General features: G+C 37.2%; 1 protein-coding gene across 1 annotated transcript in view; it reads left to right on the forward strand.

Annotated features, from left to right (window-relative positions):
• Positions 1 to 22,071, forward strand: part of LOC129774798 (uncharacterized) — a 214,189-nt gene that overhangs the window by 118,496 nt on the left and 73,622 nt on the right. Inside the window, exon 2 of the mRNA XM_055778759.1 lies at positions 10,682 to 11,371. Within this exon, the coding sequence (XP_055634734.1) occupies positions 11,254 to 11,371 (118 nt within the window). The 5' untranslated portion in view covers positions 10,682 to 11,253. The remainder of the gene's footprint in view (positions 1 to 10,681; positions 11,372 to 22,071) is intronic.

Below are 22,071 nucleotides of genomic sequence, written 5' to 3' on the forward strand. Positions count from 1 at the left end.
TCGTTTCCACCGTGAAGTGTATTCGAGAATCAGGCCCTATGTTCTTTCTTAGTTTCTCCCAAACTTCCTCAGTAATCGTATTGATTACCGCCCCAGAATCAATCAAGAACTCGACGGGGAAGTTGTCAAACATACACGTTATGGTTATTATTGTTGGGACTCAAAATCACCTAATGAAACGAGAACCCGAATGAATAAATTTGATTGATTGTTTCTTTATTAAATTCACTGTTATTATTGGTAAAACATAGGTAGGCTAATTTACCTGTTGGATATCTTCTGAAATAGGACGACGAGGCAGCTCCTCGCTCCACTGTTCCTTCGGATCGACAGCATTCGTTTCTTCTTCTGGACGCTTCCACGTATTCCGAGAGTTATGCGATTTGTTCATGTTACTTCGACACCCGTGCCCGATTTTATTGCATTTGTTACAACGTGCCTGGCGGGCTGGGTAGTTTGCAGCGTTACTCGTATGCCGATAGGATCCGCACTGATCACACTCATTGTTTGCTCGTCTTGTACCAGATTGGAACGACTTGGGTCAACTGTGGTCTACGAAAAGCTGCCCTTCCATTCCATTATTGCTTCACAGCTGCAATAACGGATGGCTCACCGTACGACACCTTGGCTTTTTCTTTCTGCTTAAATAAAATTTCCCTGTTTATAACATAGCCTGAAAGCTCATCGAGGTTAAACGTTCCTTCCAGCCCTTTATCTCGTACTCGTTCGTCAAACGCTCCCATCGTCACTTGCTGCAAGATCTCAATTTCTTCACGATCGTGAAACTCACATCTTATAGCTTGAGAACGCAATCTCAATAAAAATCGATTGAACGACTCCGGCTCAGCTTGTTTAAGAGTGCGGAATAGTTCAAGCTCAACTCGAATATTCCGTTTCCCAATAAAAAATTTGCTTAATCTTAGCACCGCAGTATCGTATTCTGATGCCTCTTTCTCGCAATAGTGAGATCATCACCGGTTCAGGGTGTATCTCTTCTATCACGGGGCGCAAATCATAGTAAATACGTAGTAAGTCCACGACCGCCACGAGCAAGAAGCAAAATAAGCTTTTCGTGTTGAGATTGAATATCTTTCATCTCCAAAATTATCTCGACTGAATGTTCGTAGTGAAACTAGTTATTTACGTTAACTGATTTTTAAAATTTTCTCCATGACTTCTATTTTATATGACAAAATTTAAAAAAAATAAAAAAAACCTATTTTAGATATTACAAATTAAAGTTTTTTTTTTGTAAATAAAAAAAGTACTATTTTTTTCTCAATGTATATTTTTTTCACGTTTGAGCATCAATACTGTTTAGTTCTTTCTCTTACTAAAATCGAGACGCCCTTTTCAAAAGTTACAATTGAGTCAAAAAATTTCCAAATGCTGTGGAAAACTCATATTTCCTCCAACCCAAATAGAATACAAACTTTCATTCGTATCAAAAATACAGGGCCTGATTCTCGAATACACTTCGAATACACTTCACGATGGAAACGGAATGAAACGTGTCCGCGATGACAACGGTACAGTGTCGACATCTGGATACGAGATCAGTTTCCCATTAAACTTATCATTATAATATCAAATCATCTTCAGATAAAATTTTTGTATGAGATTATTCTATCGCATGAAGGAAACAAAGTTTTCCACTCACATTGAATACCAGTTTGATACGAAGAAGTTAATTTTCATTAATGATTTTTTATTTGAAAAGAGCACATTCTGCCTGAAAACTCATTATTATCTTCGACACTTCACTAACTCGTAAAACTTAGTTCAATGGCGTGCCGTTTATTTCGTTTCCACCGTGAAGTGTATTCGAGAATTAGGCCCACATGCTTCTAAAATCTGCATTTTTAGGACGATTTCATTTGGAATTGCTCTGGTGTATACCACGACACAACTAACCGATGTAATGTGCACATATGCATAACAGTTTGGCTGAAAAGTTTATAAGATAACACAGTAAAACTTTTTTTTTTTTACAAAATTCAATTTTATTGTTCAACATAATTGCCTTCAAGGGCGATACAGCGGTTATAGCGATCTGGAAACTTTTCGATACCATTTTTATAGTACTGTTTCGGTTTTCTTCAAAACAGGTTTCAGTTTCGGTAATCACTTCATCATCGGTCTTAAATTTCTTGCCAGCGAGCATTCTCTTCAGGTCTGCAAACAGATTTCTGCAAGAGGCGCCATCTAGACGTCAACCTTATGATCTTTACAGCTGAACTGTTACCTTTCCGTACTGATTAAGAAGCCGACCAAACTATCTACCGTAAAAAGGTTGCTGTCTGCGGAGGATCTTAGTGCTATGAGTGTTTTCAGTACACTTTCGACTGAATTCTTTAACATTTGCTAAGAATTCGGGACTCAGTTCGCTTGCATCCTCTGTTCAAATTAAATTTTTTTTTTGCTAATCCATAGAGAATCCTATTGATCGGTGTTATGAATCGATACTAAATGGAGTTGACAGCTGGGAACTCAAATAACAACTCAATAATTTCCATTTTAATCTTAAAAATCGAATAGGTTATTTTAACATAGAAATTTTTTAGAGATGAATGAAATGAATGAAATGAAAAAAAAATAATATCTAATATAGTTACTTTCGAACATGAGCTATTTTTTGGCAAATATTCATTTTCCTCTGAACATTGAGCATAAAATTTTGGAATCAGAATTCGATATTTTGTTGGAAATAAATAATAAGTTCTGTTTTTTCACGCTGTATGAATTAAACCTACTCATTATCGAGAGACTTGACAAAAACCGTAAACTATTTTTTTTTCAAATTTTTCCGTCTTCATTCGAGCTGATATTTCATTCGGGAGCATATTAAATTGGCTTAAGTGTTATTCTTCTTTTATTCCAAATTTTTGATTGATTTCAAATTATTGGAATTGTATAACAGTTTACTTTTCTGTTTAGTGAATAATTGTCGGTCATTCGGTCCCTCTGACCCTCAGAATTGATTTATCGATTGGTATTGGACAGATAACCAGTAATACATGTATACACATGACTAATGCACACGTTGTTAGATAGAGCACCAGTTCATTTTAGTTTTGAGATTTATGTTAACGAACTACTTTTATTCATATCGCGTGGTGTCTTTTTTCCTTCACCTAAAAATCGTTTCATGAACACATAAACTCCATTGCGCGTTAGATCAAAATAGCGCTTATGTCATCTATTGGAGGATGTGCATGTGCAAGATGTGCATGAATGTTTGAACCATTCCGAACGACGTCTCTCTCGTTGCAACATCGCACCGGCCAGAGTTCAGAGCTGCTTACTTTTTAATATTCACAAAATTGTATGGAGAGATGAGGATGTCTCCCTTGACCTGTCTCTTGAAATATCGGATGACGTTCCTTCCCGTGCGCTCAGCATCATTTCTCTCTAGGAGATAAACAGATTAAAGTTTCTCGTTCCAAGGGTCTTTTCCAGACGACAGTCTAAGCCGATAAAAGTGTGAAGTTCTCGGACATTAATAGGAAAAGCCGACATATATTTACGCCTCTCCCGGGAGAAATTCCTGGCTAGTAACTTCTAGTTTGCATGCTTCTTCCCGTAAAAAGGGTTACTAGTACTTTGTGATACAAAACTCCAAGCAATGAATTCCGAGGGAATGGAAACAGAGGGGATCTGAGAAATTCACAAAAACAGAATCTAATTTTCGCAGCTGGAAGTAGAACTTGTTTTGCCCTTTTAGACAGTGTTTTCAATGTTCACTCAAGCCCACAAATATCTTATGTATGTACACAATAATACTTAACTATATATTGCCAATTTGTCAATTTTTGTTCCTTTTTTCATTAAAAATATCCACAGTATAAGTGGACATAATTATAGTTGCGATTTACGGCAACCGTGTTCTACCGAAAAAAATAGGTATTTTTCACAGCATCAAATAAATAATTTTCCACAACAAAAGATGTAAGACATTGTTCAAGGTTAATAAACAGTAAGACAATCAATACTTGCGCAATAACTGCTTAAAACAAAAAATGTTTACAGAAGAAGAAAAAGTTAATCACAACACAAACGCAGGATGACCTCCAGCCAGTATCTGTTCTGTAAAGTTTGGTACGGAGAATTTGCTCGTCCGTCTGGCTTTTCTGTGCGAAGAAAGTATACATTTCCAGCAAACTAGCAAACTCAAAAAGCGAACGAAGCTCACTCTCAGCAAACCAACACTGCAAGATTGCGGATTGTAAATGAATTAGGACATGTTCTGCTGCCCATCCACATCGTACCATTTTCTTGTTCAACACCGGAGAAGACATTGTTGAGAAAAGTTTTTCCGAGAGCTCCCCAATAATGGGAAAACATCTCCCAGCTATATTCAAGGGGTAGTGAATAAATAATGAGAAAACAATAAGCGTTCATACGCGCGGGTGGTCAAGATGGATTTCCCCTGCTTCCCCTTCCTTACTGCTGTTTGCTGTTTGCTCAGCTGCCGCATGAAAGGATCGGTTGACCTGGCAGGCAAAGTCGAACTACAACGCCATAGATACGGAAAGTTATATCTCGTCAGTAATGAAAGTTGAGCATGGTCGGAATACTGTCTAATGAATAGCGAGAAGTTGTTCATAAAGGGTTTTCTGTTGACTGGGTTTGAGCAATGAAAAGATGAAACAGAACTTAGGAAGTAGCATGGAGACGGAAGGTGTTCGTCTTGTTCGCGTACACAATGAAGTATTTCCAAGTCAATTATCACCTATCATAATGAGAACCTGCAAGGGAAATTTATGATGGAAGAAAACCTTTGAAACCTTTGCTTTCTACAGTTTTCATAACACCCGTCAATATCAGCGCCAATGTTTACCTTTTTTGTAAGCTGTTTTACAGTGAAAAGAACCAAGGAGACCACACCAAAGCAAACAATCTTTCGGCCCAAGCGAATGTCTGCCGAAAATCGTACCCATAGTGCAGTTGTTAGGTCGTAAATTCTCAGTACCTTCCGAGAAAACGTAACGCCCATAACCGCTGACAAGGATATCACGTTTACTCCACATATTTGATCCGGCGATTATCCAACCTTTCGAGAATTCATCGAGGTACAGAGCACTTTCCAAGTATCGAAGCTCGATGCAGACAGGACATAAACGATGCCGATGTCAAAACGTTCAGAAGAGGGTGTAGTATATTTTCCGCGAACAATTTCGGTTGTGCTGCGGTTGTGAATATGCACATATGAGTGCCCAAATATGAATACACCCACGATATTATAAGAAGCCGCAAGCGGTTTTTTTTCTGTTGACTGGTAACTGATTCATGCAGGGTAGATTTTTCGTAACGAACAGAAAATGGTCGCTGTCAGTTTGTATAAGATCATTTCAAAATTCATATTCTATTTTGTATTATCAATGAAAAATTATGATATATCGGTAGATTTATATGTTAACTAGCTGGCCCGGCAAACTTCGTCCCGCCCAAAAATTGTTTTTTGTTATCAATAGCAATAAAAAAAATCAATACCTTCAAACATTCAAGTTTTCTTACTAAGCGCAAGTTCATGAGTTCAATCGCAGAACTATTCATTGATTGATTTTCTAATCGACCCCGTTGAATTTACCTTTTACTAAAAAATCCTAGTACTTCTACCAAAACTCATCATTATAATATCAGATGATATTCAGACACAATTCTCGTTCAATATTTTTCAAACACTTGCAAATAACATGTTTCTCCGTTACATGGAATAAAAGTTTGATTCAGAAAAAAGACAGACCCCTCCCCTCTTCTCCCCTTAGAGAGGGGGGAGGAGTGTCCATTCACCATAGAAACGTTTCGTGCCCCCTAAAATCTTCAAATGCCAAATTTGGCTCCATTTGCTTGATAAGATTTCGAGTTATGAAGAAATTTGTTTTTCATTTGTATGGCAGCCCCCCCTAAGAGAAAGGGGAGGAGTATCTAACCACCATAGAAACATTTATTGCGCCCTAAAACCTCCATATGCCTAATTCGGTTCCATTTGCTTGATTCATTCTCGAGTTATGCAGAAATTTGTTTTTCATTTGTATGGCAGAACCTCCTCTCCCCCTCTTAGAGAGGAGGAAGGAGTGTCTAACCACCATAGAAACATTTATGACACCCTAAAACTGCCACATGCCAAATTTCGTTGATTAATTATTGATTAATTCTCGAGTAATACAAAAATTTGTGTTTCATTTGTATGGAAGAACGGATTTTCCGATAATTTCTCATGTCTCCGAATTTGCGGCCTTGAGTTCATCAATCGTGGTATATTGCTTTTCCTCAGCGTAAAATCTAAGTCAAGTTTCTAGTTAATTTATTGCTTGGTTTCCTTGCTGGTTTGAATAGCGGCATTATCTTGCTGAAATCTGATTTTTTTTCGAGACGATATCTACACAAAACGGTAATAATGAGTATTGCAGAGTATTGTGTGTAATCCTTACTATTTATTTTAAAGTATGAGAAAGCTATCTTGAGTCTTCCGGTTGCACAAAATCCCGCCCAAACCATACACGAGCTTTCACCAAAGTTCCTAGTTGAAAAATACTGTCCCTTCTTCCGTGAATCACGTCAGTACTCATTGAAACCATCAGGGCCACCCAAATTCAACTTTTTTCGTCATTAAGGATAACCTAGCAAAATTAAAAGTAAAAAAAAAATGCTGTCTTACATTGAAGAACTTTTCGTTATGGTGTAAAGCAAAATGTATTCTTTTGAAAACTTCCTTTGTCATAACATATCATGTCCCACTGTCGGGCCATGTGAGCTTTGGCAAAACTCAGGCGTCTTTGGATGTGAGATGGTGTAAGATTAGGAGCTTTAACCTTTTAAGCCCTCTTTATGTAAAAACTTTTTTTTAAATTCAAATATTGCTTTATTTGCATAAGCGTTTTTGAAGTATTTGAAGCTGTTCTAAAAACTTTCCAGAGAGCGTAAATCTAAGAGCTCTTTTCTTCTTACCGTGTCCTTCAGGATTCGCTAGTTAATTGAGCACTACTCAATGGAATCGTCCAATCCGACGAGCGATTTCTCTGATACCAACATTTTGTTGGTGAAATGCATCGTGATACTGGCAGCACTTCGGGTAGCGCCAAGAAACGTCCGATCATCGAAAGTTGCCAACATTAACAAAACAAGACAAATAGCTGTCATTCTGTCCAAAAGATAAAAGGCTATACAATTGGAAGTGAATATTATACAAATTGAAAATTAAAAGTTTAAATATTGTTCCTGTTAATTTCAACATAAAACGCAAGGAAACTATTTGCAAATAATACCTGCAAACCGATTTATGTATGTATTAAATAAATTATAAAAATGAATTAAAATTAAAACAAAAATGAAATAAAATTACAGCAAAAGCTAGGTTACACGGAAAAGCAAAAACGTCGTAACTCGCTGAAAGAAAATCGGGATTCACATCAACCCTCAAAAGTTTCGGGAACAAATCGATTTGTCCATTTTCTCTCTTCGTGAGCACTTTTCTCTTAGAATTTTCCAAATTTATCAATCAAAACCAGTGCCGAAAGTATTCATGTTCACGACATTCAAATACGGCGAATTTCAGCCTGCCTTGTATTGATAATCTACTGCTCAAGCGAGAGTCGATAAATATGGAACAACACTATCGATGAACACCAGTGGAATGAACATCAACATCAACTTGCCATGAAGTTCATTTTTCATTTGCATCTTCATTTTGGTCATGATATTCGTAACGTCGAAATTGAAGATCATTACGTGTTAGTGAAAATCGAAGCAATCAATTCAACGTCAACCAATTGAGAGTAAAATCGATTAATGGTAAAGGATGGGCATTCATCACACAAAATTATTGTTTTAGCGACTTTGGCAATGAAATGTATAGTATAGCTCTTGATATATTTTATGAATCAACTCCCGATTGGCCGAAAATGACATGTACCCCCAATTATATGGGCAATGGATGACAATAACAGACGAGCGGAAAACAACCATAATCTTGTTTTGAATTCCGGTTCAATAATAATGGCTCTAATATAACGATATGGGTATTGGACAACAGCAGAAGTCGAATATCGTATTCCGATGCCATTTTGGAAAAGAAGATGGTGGCTTCCGGCCACGAGTTCAATTCTCACTCCCGACATTCTTCCAAAAATGAAATTGACAAACCAGCCAAAAAGTGTTGAAAGTCATTATAATACAGTATAAAAAAGAAAAATAAACGGAAACGGAACGCTCAACGCCGTTCAACGCTAAACGTCGCTCAGCCGCTCAACACCGCACAACGGTCAACGCTCAACGAAAACTAATGTTAATGTTTTTCTAATTATGAAAATCAAACAAGTTTTCAATAAAAATTCACTGCAAGCGATGAAGATCAACTCAACGTTCTCGATAATCACTTGAAATTACTGACAGTAATGAAAGTGCCTGAATGCAGACATTTCGATTTTCATTCATGCTTTTTTTGTTCAACATCTATATCTATAAACATGGATTTCTGTCTGTCTGTCTGTCTTCATCTTATGAACATCTTATCGGAACCAATGGACCGATCGACAAGGGGTAATTTTTCATTCAAACTGAAATATCTCTGTGTGGGAAGGTTCTACAGGAACGTTCTTGGAACCAAATGAAAGCTGATTGATAAAGTGAATTGGATTTGCTGTTGAGTTGGCTGCAAAAAAATTGGGTTAGTCCAGAATATTCTAGGAAAAATGAAGAAAATCGATTTTTCATTTCTTCCCGATATTGTGCCCACTACACCTATACACACCAAGATAAAAATATGTACGTAAAATATTATAGTACCTGAAAGTTGTAGCTTCAAAATGATGCGCCTCCTATCGATGTGCGTTGATTTTTCACGAAGATACAGCATGTCAAAAATCACTTGAGATTTCCGACTTCGCATTCTGTTCCTCTAATTTTTTTTGTCGAGTGTATATGAAAAAGAAAATGTTTTATTCGTGTGGTAAATTGTGCTAAATAATATGTATTTCACTCTTCATCTTTAAATATAAAAAAGGATTTCTGTCTGTCGTTCTGATTCTTATGGACTCGGAAATTACTGAACCGTGACGTGAAAATTTGTATGTAGGGGTGTGTGGGGCCGGGGAAGGATCTTATCCCCTACAAAAAATGTCATACAAATGAAACACAAATTTCTGCATAACTCGAGAACTAATCAAACAAATGGAACCAGATTTGGTCTATTAGGGGGTAATATTCTATGGTGATTTGACACTGACACTTTTTGAAAGGGGGGGGGGTTATGCTCAAAAACTAATCAAGTAAACGGAACCAAATTTGGCATGTGGGAGTTTCAGGGGGTATGAAATGTTGATATGGTGGTTCGATACTCCTCCCTGCTTCTAAGGGGGCTGCCGTACAAACAAAACAAGCGCAAAACTCGAGAAAGGAATTGTCCGATTCGAGCTGTCTAATCTATTATATGTATTCATGTATTCGGTGTAACGAAGAAACATGTTTTTTGCAATGAATATTATACGAGAATATTATAATGACGAGTTTTTGTAGAAGTACTAGGAAATTTATAGTAATAGGAAATTGTAAGGGTTATTAAAGAAACGTGAATGTTTGAAAGTAGTCATAACAAAAAAAAATCATTCAGGGCGGGACGAAGTCCAACGTCCAACGTCAAATAGCTCTCGTCATCCATAATCACACAGTAACGTCATTTTTGACATAAAAAATATTTTTAACCATCTTGTTCAACCGTTGCATTTGGGTTGCGTTGATCTGGTACTGCCGGGTGAGATTTTCGTTACCTCATAAAAATATCTCTTTTTTTCTCCATCAAATGTTTGAGCGGCTGTTATCAATGTTAGCAACATAAGGGAAAACGAAGTCCATTATTCGATTGAAAACTGTATCGAGTCCAGCGTTTTCAATTTTAGAATCGAAGGTCAAACATAGAAATATGATTTTCTTTCTCTTACATTACCTCAAGTGCCTTCATTCTGCGGTTAAAATTGTGTCCAGCAAATGGTTTCATTGTTATTCACAAATTGTGCTTCTCACGCCTCACCACACTTTTTTTTTTGTTCCATTTTTACACATAAACATAATTTTTCGTTGCACAGCTTATCGCGCCTATCGACCGCAACGAAGACCGTGAAGTTACCAATAATTAAAAACCCGTAAAATGCCATTAACTGACCGGTAACATTGATTTTCAATGCGAATGCATTGTCTGTCGAAGCCCTCTATGCCGGTGAACTGAAAACTCATTTTCTCAGTCATTATAGATAAAGTTACACAAATGAAATCATATAACGTGTATAATTCCCCTTTTTTCAGATTGTCGCGTACCATTTATTTCATGAAAGACTGCTTATATATATTTTAAATGATCGCGTTGACGACAATTACATTATGAATAATCAATTGTGCTCAATTGATCCGATGTACAGTTCTAACGTTATGCGATTAATTATTAATGATCATCAGAGCGAAACAATGGAGAGGCTTCCGTTTGCGAATGAGCTGAATTTTTTCATTCATTATTGAGCAAGTTGTTAATTTATTTAACAATTTCCACGAATGCTGGATCAATCATCGCAGATCCCGTTCTCTAGCTTTGTTTTCGCGAACAAAATAATCAACATTTTGATAGCAAATGGCAGCTAAACTATTCGCGCCTTTTTGACGACAATTTCTCCCTTCTTGCTCTCTTCCACAGACAATACCAACTCGAGTAGAGGAATCGATGGATTGAATTGAAGCACCCTCTGAACGATGCGAAAATCCGCCCCCGTTTGAGTGGACAGGATCAGGAAGGGATGGAATCTGCGGATTTGCGGATTGGCCGAATATCTCCGTCTAACAATCTCGTGAAGCCGTCGCCGATATCCGCTCATATTTCCGAAAATGGCGCTCCTTTGTCCTTTCGGTCCATACTTGAGCTAATTCTTCGAACATTCGGGCCGACTATTGGCTGTCCATTTGATTATAGCCGTCGGCGTCTGGATTAAATTGACCCTTTCGGCGGGACGATAGGAGCTATCCGATAAGAACCCCATAACTGTCTCCAGCAGGCACTTTCCACAGCAGCAGACTGAGAAAACAAAACAAAAACAGAGAAAAAAGAAACTAGACAACATAAGTAAAAGCATCTGAGCCGGCGGCACATCAACGCTCTGGCCATCTCTCCGGCATCTAGTGAAGCCTTCAGGAGCGAGTTAAAGGGAAAAAAGAAGACACTCTGACGGACCATCATCATTATCGGAAATCCCACGAAGGCCCCTCAAACCAATGCTTTGGAGCAGTGGCCGACGGAGACGGCGACTGGAGCCCCCCTGTGGGCTGGTCCATCTAACCAAATGGTGCACGACGCTGTTTATCATTTTGGAATCTACGAACGTTGGAAGTGGTAAGTCTGGCTTATAGACGACGTTCATTTACCCAGAGATATCAGTTTGAAGGGAATATCCCGCTATATTAATCTTGTTTTTGTGGGTGGATAAAATGGGTGCTGACATTGAATCGATACACAGAATCCGGTGTTTACGCCGAAATATGAGAGCCGCTAAACCATCGAAACGTTCACGCCAAAATGAGCAACATGTTATTTCCTGTGAGAGTGTGGGAACTTGTTAATGTTTGGTTTGTGCTGAATGAATTTGTGCGATGACAGTTTTCTATTAGAATAACATATAAGAATTCACACAGTTGTACTGTATTGTCTCACTGGTGAAAAGTCGTCATGATTGTTTTATTATCGTGAACTCCTCGAACGCGTCTATTCTAAAAAAATATTGATGTAATATTTTAACGTTAATATTCATAAGATAACATAAGATAACAGATACGTTTCATGAAATAGCTTTCGCACAGTAAATGGATGGGTGAAACTTTAAAATAGAGGTCCATGTAGTTGTTTTGATAAAAAATAATACACTCGAAATTTTAGATGATTTGCGTAACGTAATTTCCAAAGAAATCAACGCATGAACATAAACATCATTTGTAAGCTTCGTGTTTTGGAATATTGAACACATTTTTGGAGTGGAAAAAGGATCGGGAAGAAATAAAAAATCGATTTCTCTCTGTTTTTCCAAAGTGCGAATTAACAAAATTTGTTGGCAGATAAGTTAATATCAAATCCAATTAACCTTATCAGCTAGCTTTTACCAATGCAAAAATATTCTATCATTCTATTTTTTGTCAAAATAGAAAATTCTAAGGATCAAGAACTTTTTTTCCCTTGTAGAATAAAAAACCACTGCGTCCATTATTTTGAACTATTGTGGTATGCCCCATTTTTTCTATTAAGCTTCAAGCTTATCTACTGCTTATTGATGAAGAAGTGGACTGAAAGCTATAGCGCGATAGGTGCCAATCAGGAGTAATCTGTTTGATGAAATGGCCTGGCCGGGTAAGGGAGTAAAAAGTGCCCTCAAACCAAATCACCAGCTGTATGGAAAATATTGTATAGAATACTAAATAAAACATTTTGGCAGTAATACCATATATTTGAGTCCTTATATGGTACACCATAGGATCTATGGTGAAGAATGCACTTTCTTGTTTTTTTCACGCCATTCTCAATTGCTTTGAGGCAAAAATATGGAAAAAAAATACTAAAAGTACATCTTACTAAGGTGTATCGCGAACAATATAACAATATCAATATTTTCAAACAATTTCTTCATCAAAAATCAAATATGAAAAAAAAATTAAAATAATTTTTATTTTTATTTTAAATGAAATTTTTTTTTTTTTATTCTGAGATTCAGTTTGAGTTTGTATTCAAATTTCTTCCTACGTCTGTTTTAGGTATATGTGATTTTTTTTCAGAATTTTTAGAGTGTTTTTCGAGGTACAAAAAAAATTATATGTATATTTATATGCATTTCGAAATTTTGAACAAAATATTACTTTGAGACCCACTTTTGCTCTAATTTTTATTTAAATGCATTCGTATGTGTTGTTTTTTCCACATGTAGCGTAATTTATTCTTGATGTTTTAAGAGGATTGCGCAAAAAAAACTGTTTTGGCCTTTGGTCATTTTTAGTTTATATTGAATTTAGATATTTTTTAAAAATTTATTTAAATTTTGTTTTTTATATGTCTAAATTTCGTTGGTATATTTAGAGCTTTGCGCTGTACAAATATTTTTTTTCTCATATCTTGAAATATATTAGATTACAGGCGTACCCTCGTTATAACGTACCCTCGATATAACGTCACTCGATATATCGTACATATTTCCAAAGTGTAGAGGAACAAAAATTTCAATATTTTTTTTCTGATAGAACAATGAATTATCTGTATTGTGATGCTAAAACAAGTTTTGTACCTTCAATCAATCCCGAAATACAGCTGGTTTTTTTAATTCCGGATTCTAAATGAATCATGCTTTACTCAACAGTACGAAGGGAAACATCATGAGAAAGGCTGGCTTCGTCTTCTGATTAGTGAAGTTATTCATTGACTTTACTATAACAGCAACACAATAATGTCGTATAGACTACGTTTGTGAGTACTTTATTATGCTTCGATATAACGTACAATTCGATACAACGTACAATTTTTAAAGTGAAATGTACGTTATATCGAAGTTTACCTGTATCTTTACATCAGATTTAAATGGTTTACCAAATTCATAGTAGTCAGCAGTACGATAGAGCTCTGTGAGAAAAAATAAAGTCCTTGTGGAAAGATCATTCGGATCAAGGAGAAAAACACTTAAAAACATCCAAATTATTATATATTTTTTATTTTAATCTTACAATTGAAAACCACGAATACAATAAAATAATGGATTTCAAGAAAATAAAAATAACAATGCAGACGATGAAGAAAATTATGTGTGTGTCTCGCAATGCTCTTAAACATTCAGGAAAAAATTGCACCACACGTAGAAACACACATTTAAATAAAAATCAGAACAGAAGCGGGTCTCAAAATTATATTTTTTTCAAAATTTCGAAATGCCAGAAAATATATTAATTTTTTTTGTACCGCATATTTAAGTTTTTTTAATAATTACATTTTTTGATGAAAAATTGTTTGGAGATATTTATCGATACACCTTAGTAAGATGTACATTCAGTATTTTTCCATATTTTTGTCTCAAAGCTATTGAGAATGGCGTAAAAAAACGAAAAGGTGCGCGGTACAAAAAAAAATATTTTTTGTACCGCGCAACATTGAAAAAAAAATCTGAAAACAATCACACATATCTAGAAAAGCCGTAGGAACATATTTAAATATGAATTAGAGGAGTACTGAATCTCTAAATTGCAAAAAAAAATCAAATTTTCAATTTTTTTTTCAGATTTTTTTTCAATTTTTTATCTCGAAGCTTTTGAGGATGGCGTGAAATAAACGAAAAAGTACGTTTTTCTCTATAGATCCTACGTCAAACCACATAAAGGGCGAACACGAAATTATTGCGACACATTCAACAGAGCATAATTTTTTTACCATTGGGTAAAAATCAACCAAATTTTGCACACTTTCTCATTGATGTGTATTGTCTACATGCTGTCAAACTCGAAGTCGTGTTTTTCGATTCAACGAAAATGAAGGTGAACCAATGCGTGTCGAGAGAACATATTCTTTCCAAACACCTGGAATTTCCTGACCTGTCGCACCGGCAGTTGGGAAAAATGTTGAACATTCTTCATTCAACCGTCTCCAGAGTGTTGAAGCGGTTCCAGGAGCGGTTGACGTTGGACCACGGCAAAGGAGCTGGAAGAAAACCGGGACCGGAGAACAAAAAGACGGAGGGAAAGGTGAAGCGGATGATTAAAGCAAATCCCAACATCTCAAGCCGTGCTTTGGCTAAAAAGATCGGCATGTCGCAGAGCTACGTCCAGAATGCAAAGAAGAGAGCTGGACTACATACATACAAGGTACAGAACTTCCCAAACCGCGATGAGCGGCAACAATCGACGGCTAAAACTCGGGCACGGAAGCTCTACGAGAAGATGCTGACAAAATATGGATGCTGTGTGATGGACGACGAAACGTATATAAAAGCCGATTTTAAGCAAATTCCGGAGTTGGAGTTTTTCACCGGCAAGAGCAAGTTCGATGTGGACGACAAATTTAAGAAGAAGAAAATGTCGAAGTTCGCCTCCAAATATCTCGCCATCTGCTCTTGCGGACTGAGGAGTGAGCCTTTCGTGACAAAGGGCACAGTAAATGGCGAGATCTACAAATCTGAGTGCCTCGAGAAGCGCCTTTTGCCGTTCTTGCAGCAGCACGCCAAGCTCCGCTATTTTGGCCAGATTTGGCATCATGCCACTATTCTAAAAGTGTCCTGGAGTGGTATGAGGCCAATTCTGTCCATTTTGTTCCAAAGGACATGAACCCGCCAAACTGTCCGGAGCTGCACCCGGTGGAGCAGTATTGGGCAATAATGAAGCGGGAACCTCGGAAGAGTAATAAGACAGTCAAAGACGAGAAGGACATGTTAAGAAAATGGAAAAAACTGAGAAACTGGTACCGGATGACACTGTAAAGACTTTGATGGAGGGCATCAAGCGAAAATGCGTTCAATTCTACACTCAAGGCTCCATCGATTAACTTTTCATATGATTTTTTAAATAAATATATGTATAAAACTATATAAAACTGGTGCACCCGTGGTCGAGTGGTTAGCGTCTCACATTATCATGCCGGGTGTTCGGGTTCGATTCCCGTTCTGGCCGGGGGATTTTTTCGTCAAAGAAATTTCCTTCGACTTGCACTGTGATCACGCGTATTCTAGAGCTTGCCCTTCGGAATACATTCAAGGCGTGTTATTTGGCTTAGAAAATCTCAACTAAGTATTAATAAATGACCCTAGTTAATGCATATGTTGAGACGGCAAAAGTTCCACAGGGAACGTTAACGCCATTCAAGAAGAAGATATGTATAAAACTATCCTAAAATTTTGGTTTGATTCTAAACATTATAAGAAAATTGGCATGACATTTTCGGTGTCGCAATAATTTCGTGTTCGCCCTTTAGGGGTTCAAAGAAATCGCCAATTTTTTTCTTATTTAATATCCTTTACAATATTTGCCATACAGCTGGTGATTTGGTTTGGGGCACTTTTTACTACCGTACCCGGCCAGGTCCTTTATAGTCCTGATCGGATCGGATCACAGACCAAACTTACTCGGGCACCAGAATAGCCTTATCAAAGTGTTGAAGTCTGCGTTTTTTTTGAGCTCCGCAATTGCAGAGCAAATGTTCCGAGGTTTCGCTTTCGGCGACAAATATTATCTTGCACTAAACCCATGTTTTTGAGATTGTCCTGTTATAAGACCTGTGAATGTGCTGAAATTTTTCTTATTAAGACTCAGCAATTGTTGAGTCATTTTAATACTCGGCGTGATTATTTTTTTTACTGGGTAACTTGTACAGCCGTCAATTGGCCGTCACTTCCCGTTCTTTCTATTTCTTCAGCTCACTCTTCAACACACATTCAGAAATTCCACAGAATGGTTCTGGATCAGTGAAGGGTGAGCTTGAGCCGCGTCTTGTGAGGTCATCTGCTTGTTCATTCCCTCTATACCGCAATGGCCAGGAATCCAGTACATTTGTGCCGAACTTATCTGACATAGGTGCCGTAAAAGGCAAATGCATTCTTAGACAATTTTTGGATAGCACTCGAAAGCATGTCTATAATTTCTTATAAGGCAGAAATTTATACATTCTACTAGCTGATCCGGCAAACTTCGTCCTGCTCAAAATTTAGCTCCATTTGCTTGATTCCTTCTCGAGTTATGCAGAAGTATGTGTTTCATTTGAGGTAATTGTGTCAAACCACCATAGTAACATTTGATGTTCACTGACACCTCCATATGACAAATTTGGTTCAATTTTCTTGATTAGTTCTCGAGTTATGCAAATTAACCACCCCACTCCCTTCTTTAGAGAGGGGGGAAAAAGTGTCGAATGTAATTGTAGAACACTTGCGAATTGAATTTTTCGAATTTTCCCATTTTCCTTCAAAGTTTTTCGAAAATTTTCAATTGTCATGTTTGATTGGAATATGCGCATTATTTTTTTGGAACCCCCTCTCCTTTTCAGAGGAGGAAGGGGTGTCAAACCATCACAGAAACATTTCTCGTACCCAAAAACCCTCACATTCCAAATTTGGCTCCATTTGCTTGATTAGTTTTCGAGTTATGCAGAAATTTATGTTTCATTTGTATAGCAGCTCCCCCTTAGAGAGGGCGGTGGAGTGTCTAACCACAGTAAAAACATTTATTGCACCCTAAAACCTCCACATGCCAAATTTCGTTTCATTTGCTTGATTAATTCTCGGGTTATGCAGAAGTTTGTGTTTCATTTGTATGGAAGTCCCCATGCCCTTAGAGAGGGGGTAGGTGTGTCGAACCACCATAGGAAGGTTTCGTGCCTCCTAAAACCTCCACATGCCAAATTTGGTTCCGTTTGCTTGGTTAGTTTTTGAATTATGCGCTACATTTTATTATATTTTTTTCTTTCCAAAAACTTGTTTTAATAGGCTTAAAATTGCTTTCAAAACAGGCTATTGGAATCACCAATCGGTATATAAACAAGCGCCGCCTGCAAATCCACTCAATTATAATTGAACAGCGATTGAAGCATATTGTCGCTGTTGTGGTGAAGATAACTTCGTTCATCATGAAAGCGCTGATGAACGGTGTCACCAAGAACCTGTTTGGGCATCTTAGGCCAGAAGGGAATCCATCAGAAAGAGAGTGATGCCGCTGAAAAGGCGACCAAGAAAGTACCAGCAGCGAAAATTGGTTCCGCTTGAGGCATCGAAGCAGTCGCCACACACACACATACACGCACGCAACTCTTTTCGTTTGATAGTTATCGAGAAGAATCCGGAAAGAAGTGATCGTTGCTGAAAAATAATCTGCTAGTTCCCCTTGGAATTGAAAATTACATTGAAGCGAAAGAGTTCAGAATGGATTCAGATTCAACTTCAAACAAATGATCACTAAATCAACGATAGTCCTACGTCACCCTTGCGGTTATACCATAGATATAACCCACTTTCTGTTTTGTTTTTCGCAAAAATCGCAATTTAAATAGTTAATGTCTGATTTATACGCATGACGAGTACTGCTCTGAATCATATTTCGGAAGATTAAGGCATATGATGCAGAAAACAGATCTAAACTTTATGCAAAGGTATTATTTGGTTGATATTTTTAACAAATTAGTTCAATATGCTTTTAGGCTTTCTACTTTGATACCTATTTAATTGAAAACATGAAAAAAATCATCGAATAAAATGCTTTTTAAATGAAGCGAATAAGAACCAAACTTCGGACACTATTTATAAAAAAACAAATTTCGGACAGATTAAATTCAAATTTCGGACACTTTATTTTGTAAATTTTTAACGAAAATTACATTACACTTGATTATATATCATATAGTCAACTGAGAAACACTTACCAAGCAATCACAGTAAACTGTTAACGATGATGAGAACTGCTGAAACCCGAGAGAAATTTAAATATTGATGAACGGGTAAATTCTACGTGCTCACGCTAAGCAAAGGTCAACCACAAACGATAATGAGTAGTGTTGTTAGATTTTTGCCGATTATGATATAACTTATGTGCTCCCGTGGCCGAGTGGTTAGCGTCATAACTAACATGCCGGGTGTTCGGGTTCGATTCCCGTTCTGGTCGGGGGAATTTTTCGTCAAAGAAATTTCCTCCGACTTGCACTGTGATCACGCGTATTCTAGAGCTTGCCATTCAAGGCGTGTTATTTGGCATAGGAATCTCAACTAAGTACTAATAAAAAATGACGCAAGTAATACTACGTTGAGACGGCGAAGTTCCTCTAGGAACGTTAGTGCCATTGAAGATGAAGAAGAAGAAGATATAACTCAAATGTAGTTCTCATATGATATGATAGTGAAACCAAGGAATTACGGTAAAAAAGCAATTGTGATATTAATTTCATAGTTATATCATCAGTACATTAAGCATTCTAAGATATTAGAACAAAGTGTCCGAAATATGATTCAGAATGGTATACTCGTCAATCACAGTTAACTCTCGATGTTTTTATATCGGTCTGTTTGCTATTCACATTTCGTGCTAAAACATGGTGTGAGAAAATATGAGTGTTTCACAAATACGACATCCTTTTCTTGATGCAGAACAAACATCAAAATACAGTATAGTTCCGATTCTTCGCAAAGGCACATTGCACAAAATATGTATGAATTGCGATCTTAAAAAAAAACAATTGAAACGCAAGTGTCAACAACGTAAAGAATATTCTTCAATATGTCTGAAAACTACACTAATTTACAATGACGTCGATGAGTTTTTAAAAACATCTGAAAAAAAAATGAATTTGTATCTTTACTTTCACTATGGCACAAAATACGTGGAAAGTACATAGGGAAACTGGGGGAAATGTGATCACCCTAAGGAACATGCCCATTTCCTGAGTCCACATACCACTAAAATTTCCGTTCTTCGAAGAATATTGTAGCTCAACTTATTGTAGTTCGAGATAGTAAGTAGTTTTTATTATGAAAATTGATAATAGTACATTTTTATAATTTCATAATTAGAAAAAAGGTTAGGGTGAGGTGAGGTAAAGTGAGGTAAAGTGATCATCTGTGGGGGGAAAGTGACCACTCGCACATATTACGCTATAAGAGATGTATTTATGCGTGTTTTTTTGGCCAAATTTGTTTAAATCATTATTGAAAAAGTAGGTACATGTATGAAATGAGCTAGACCTATTTACCTAGAATCGTAATTGAAATTTGCTCATACGTACGAAAACGTAGTAGGAAGCACATAACGTTTTTCAAAATGAGGCTTGGTTTTGTTGGGGTGGCATATTTTTTCTGGGTCAAAACCACAAAAGGGACTCCTTTAGGAAGGTGATAAGGTATATCAGCTTTTCAAAACAGAACATTGTCAGTAGTAATCCTCCACTGACCACTTTGCCCCCCAAACAACGAAATGCGAAATATGCGAAATAATCACTGAAATTAAACAAAATATCTGTTCATCTCCCCGAGAATATTTTAACAGTCCAAACTGTTGATTTGTCGCAAATACCAGGTTTAATCAACTGAATTTCACTAGAAATTTCTTGAATTCGAAACGCACAAAACTACTGCCGAATGGCTACCGAGAGAGCGTTTTTAATTTTTATTTATATCATGACATGTGACAGCTCCACTGAAGTACAGGGTGACTCAAAAGTCATGAAATTCTTCGAAAATAAGATGACTATCAATACGGTGCCAATAGTCAATAGTTATACTACCAAACAAGCAGGTGACCATTTTACCCCACGTAACCACATTACCCCCACTACCCCTACTTTATATTACAGTCATCTGATGTACTTCGTTTATGATTGATATGAATATTTTTATCAACTGCGATAATAAAACGGAATAACTACATTCAGGTCTTCTATTCATATCATTTTGCGTTTATGGAGTTAGCCGTATTCTTTGACATCGAGACATTTTTTTGGATACGAACACAAAAAAGAAACCAATTTCTCTATAATGCGGGCCATGGCCATACCACATCAACTTTGCTTCGCATAAAATCAAATAAACTCAAGGACTATCCTGGGCAGCGAATTTCATCATCACAATTTGGTTCTTTCGTTTCTGTTTGTGCAAGATTTTCGCCATCGTTAAATGGACGCAGGCCCATAACTATTTCCGATGGCCTTGTCAATCAGTCAGTCAGTCAGAATGTGGTATACTCCTGACTTGTTGTAGGTTAGATCCACGGCGGTAGAAAGTGGAAAGCATTTTGGCAATGCCTCGGAAGATACACGTAAATGTGTTTTTTTTTTTTCATTCAGAAGTGCTTGCGACAGCCCAATCGACTAGTCTCCATGGTCTGTGTATTCAATTATGTTCTTTTTGTATTCCATTAGGGCTAGCAGATGAAAGGAACAAACTAGCCGGAAAACGTGCACGTTTGATTGGGTCAGTGACAATTTCGGCTCAGCTAGGCATAGGAAAAGAAATATTCTGTTATGCAGGACCACATATTTTTCGTTCGACATTTTGAGATGGCATATCAAACTGAGGTTTTACATTTCGTAAATTGGCACATTATCGTAAATAACAGATTTGTGCAATCGTATGGACACAATCGCGGATGATCTGATAAAGAATTATTGATCCTGTGGTAACGACGTATTGCGTCAGATTCATCGTATCAAGAAAAACACAATCGGAAATCTGCGTCATGCTGCCAGTGAAAGTATATACAAATAAAAGTATGACATTGACAGAGAAGGTTCAACCCTTGAAAACAACACAATTTTCCGAGTCAGAAAGCTTCATGTAGAATACATTAAATTCAGCGCCAAACGTTCCTTCCGCGACCCAAATATCCGCTCCTTAGCTCGGGTGAAGAAAAATGTTCGACTCGAGCTTTCTTCTTTTTCTTCACTGCAATGGGTGTTCTGAATGAGATAGCTCAAAATTGTTTCTAATTCGATATATTTGACACACGCCATTGACGCCCTCTCAAACAAATATGGTTGAATAAGGGGGAATTCGGCGAAGGAGATACATCTATGCGGTAACCCTGGCCACTGAACCGAACGATCCATGCCTAGAAAACTAACAATCGCAGTCTGGAAATACACACACCCATATACAATAACATACAAAAAAATGGAAAATATATTTCAACTGCTGAGTTGGAGTTTTTTTCTCATTCCACAACTCAGCGTGTGCCTCCGGAAGGAACCGCCTCCAGCCCGTGCCTTTGCGATGTTTGTATGGCTCGTTTCCTAACTTGTTTTTTCGATAATCGATGGAACAGAAAATCCAATTTCGATAAAAGGCAGAACAGCGACGAGTAGCAGCAGAAAAACAGAAAAAAGAAGTAGAAAAAAAACGGAGTGAATCGTTGTCGGTTGGGGAACTTACAATCGGCATCACCATAATCATCATCCAGCGGCTACAAATTTTCCCCCCATCGTTAGCGTTAGCAATTGAGGCTGTCCAATGGGGCTGAATTGAGTGACAAGTGAGTGCGATTGATTTGATTAGAAGGTTTTCTGGAGTAAATTCGAGCGGCTGACGGTTCCGCCAAAAACGAGTGACT

The sequence above is a fragment of the Toxorhynchites rutilus genome, chromosome 3, assembly GCF_029784135.1.
Source record: "Toxorhynchites rutilus septentrionalis strain SRP chromosome 3, ASM2978413v1, whole genome shotgun sequence".
Taxonomy (NCBI): domain Eukaryota; kingdom Metazoa; phylum Arthropoda; class Insecta; order Diptera; family Culicidae; genus Toxorhynchites; species Toxorhynchites rutilus.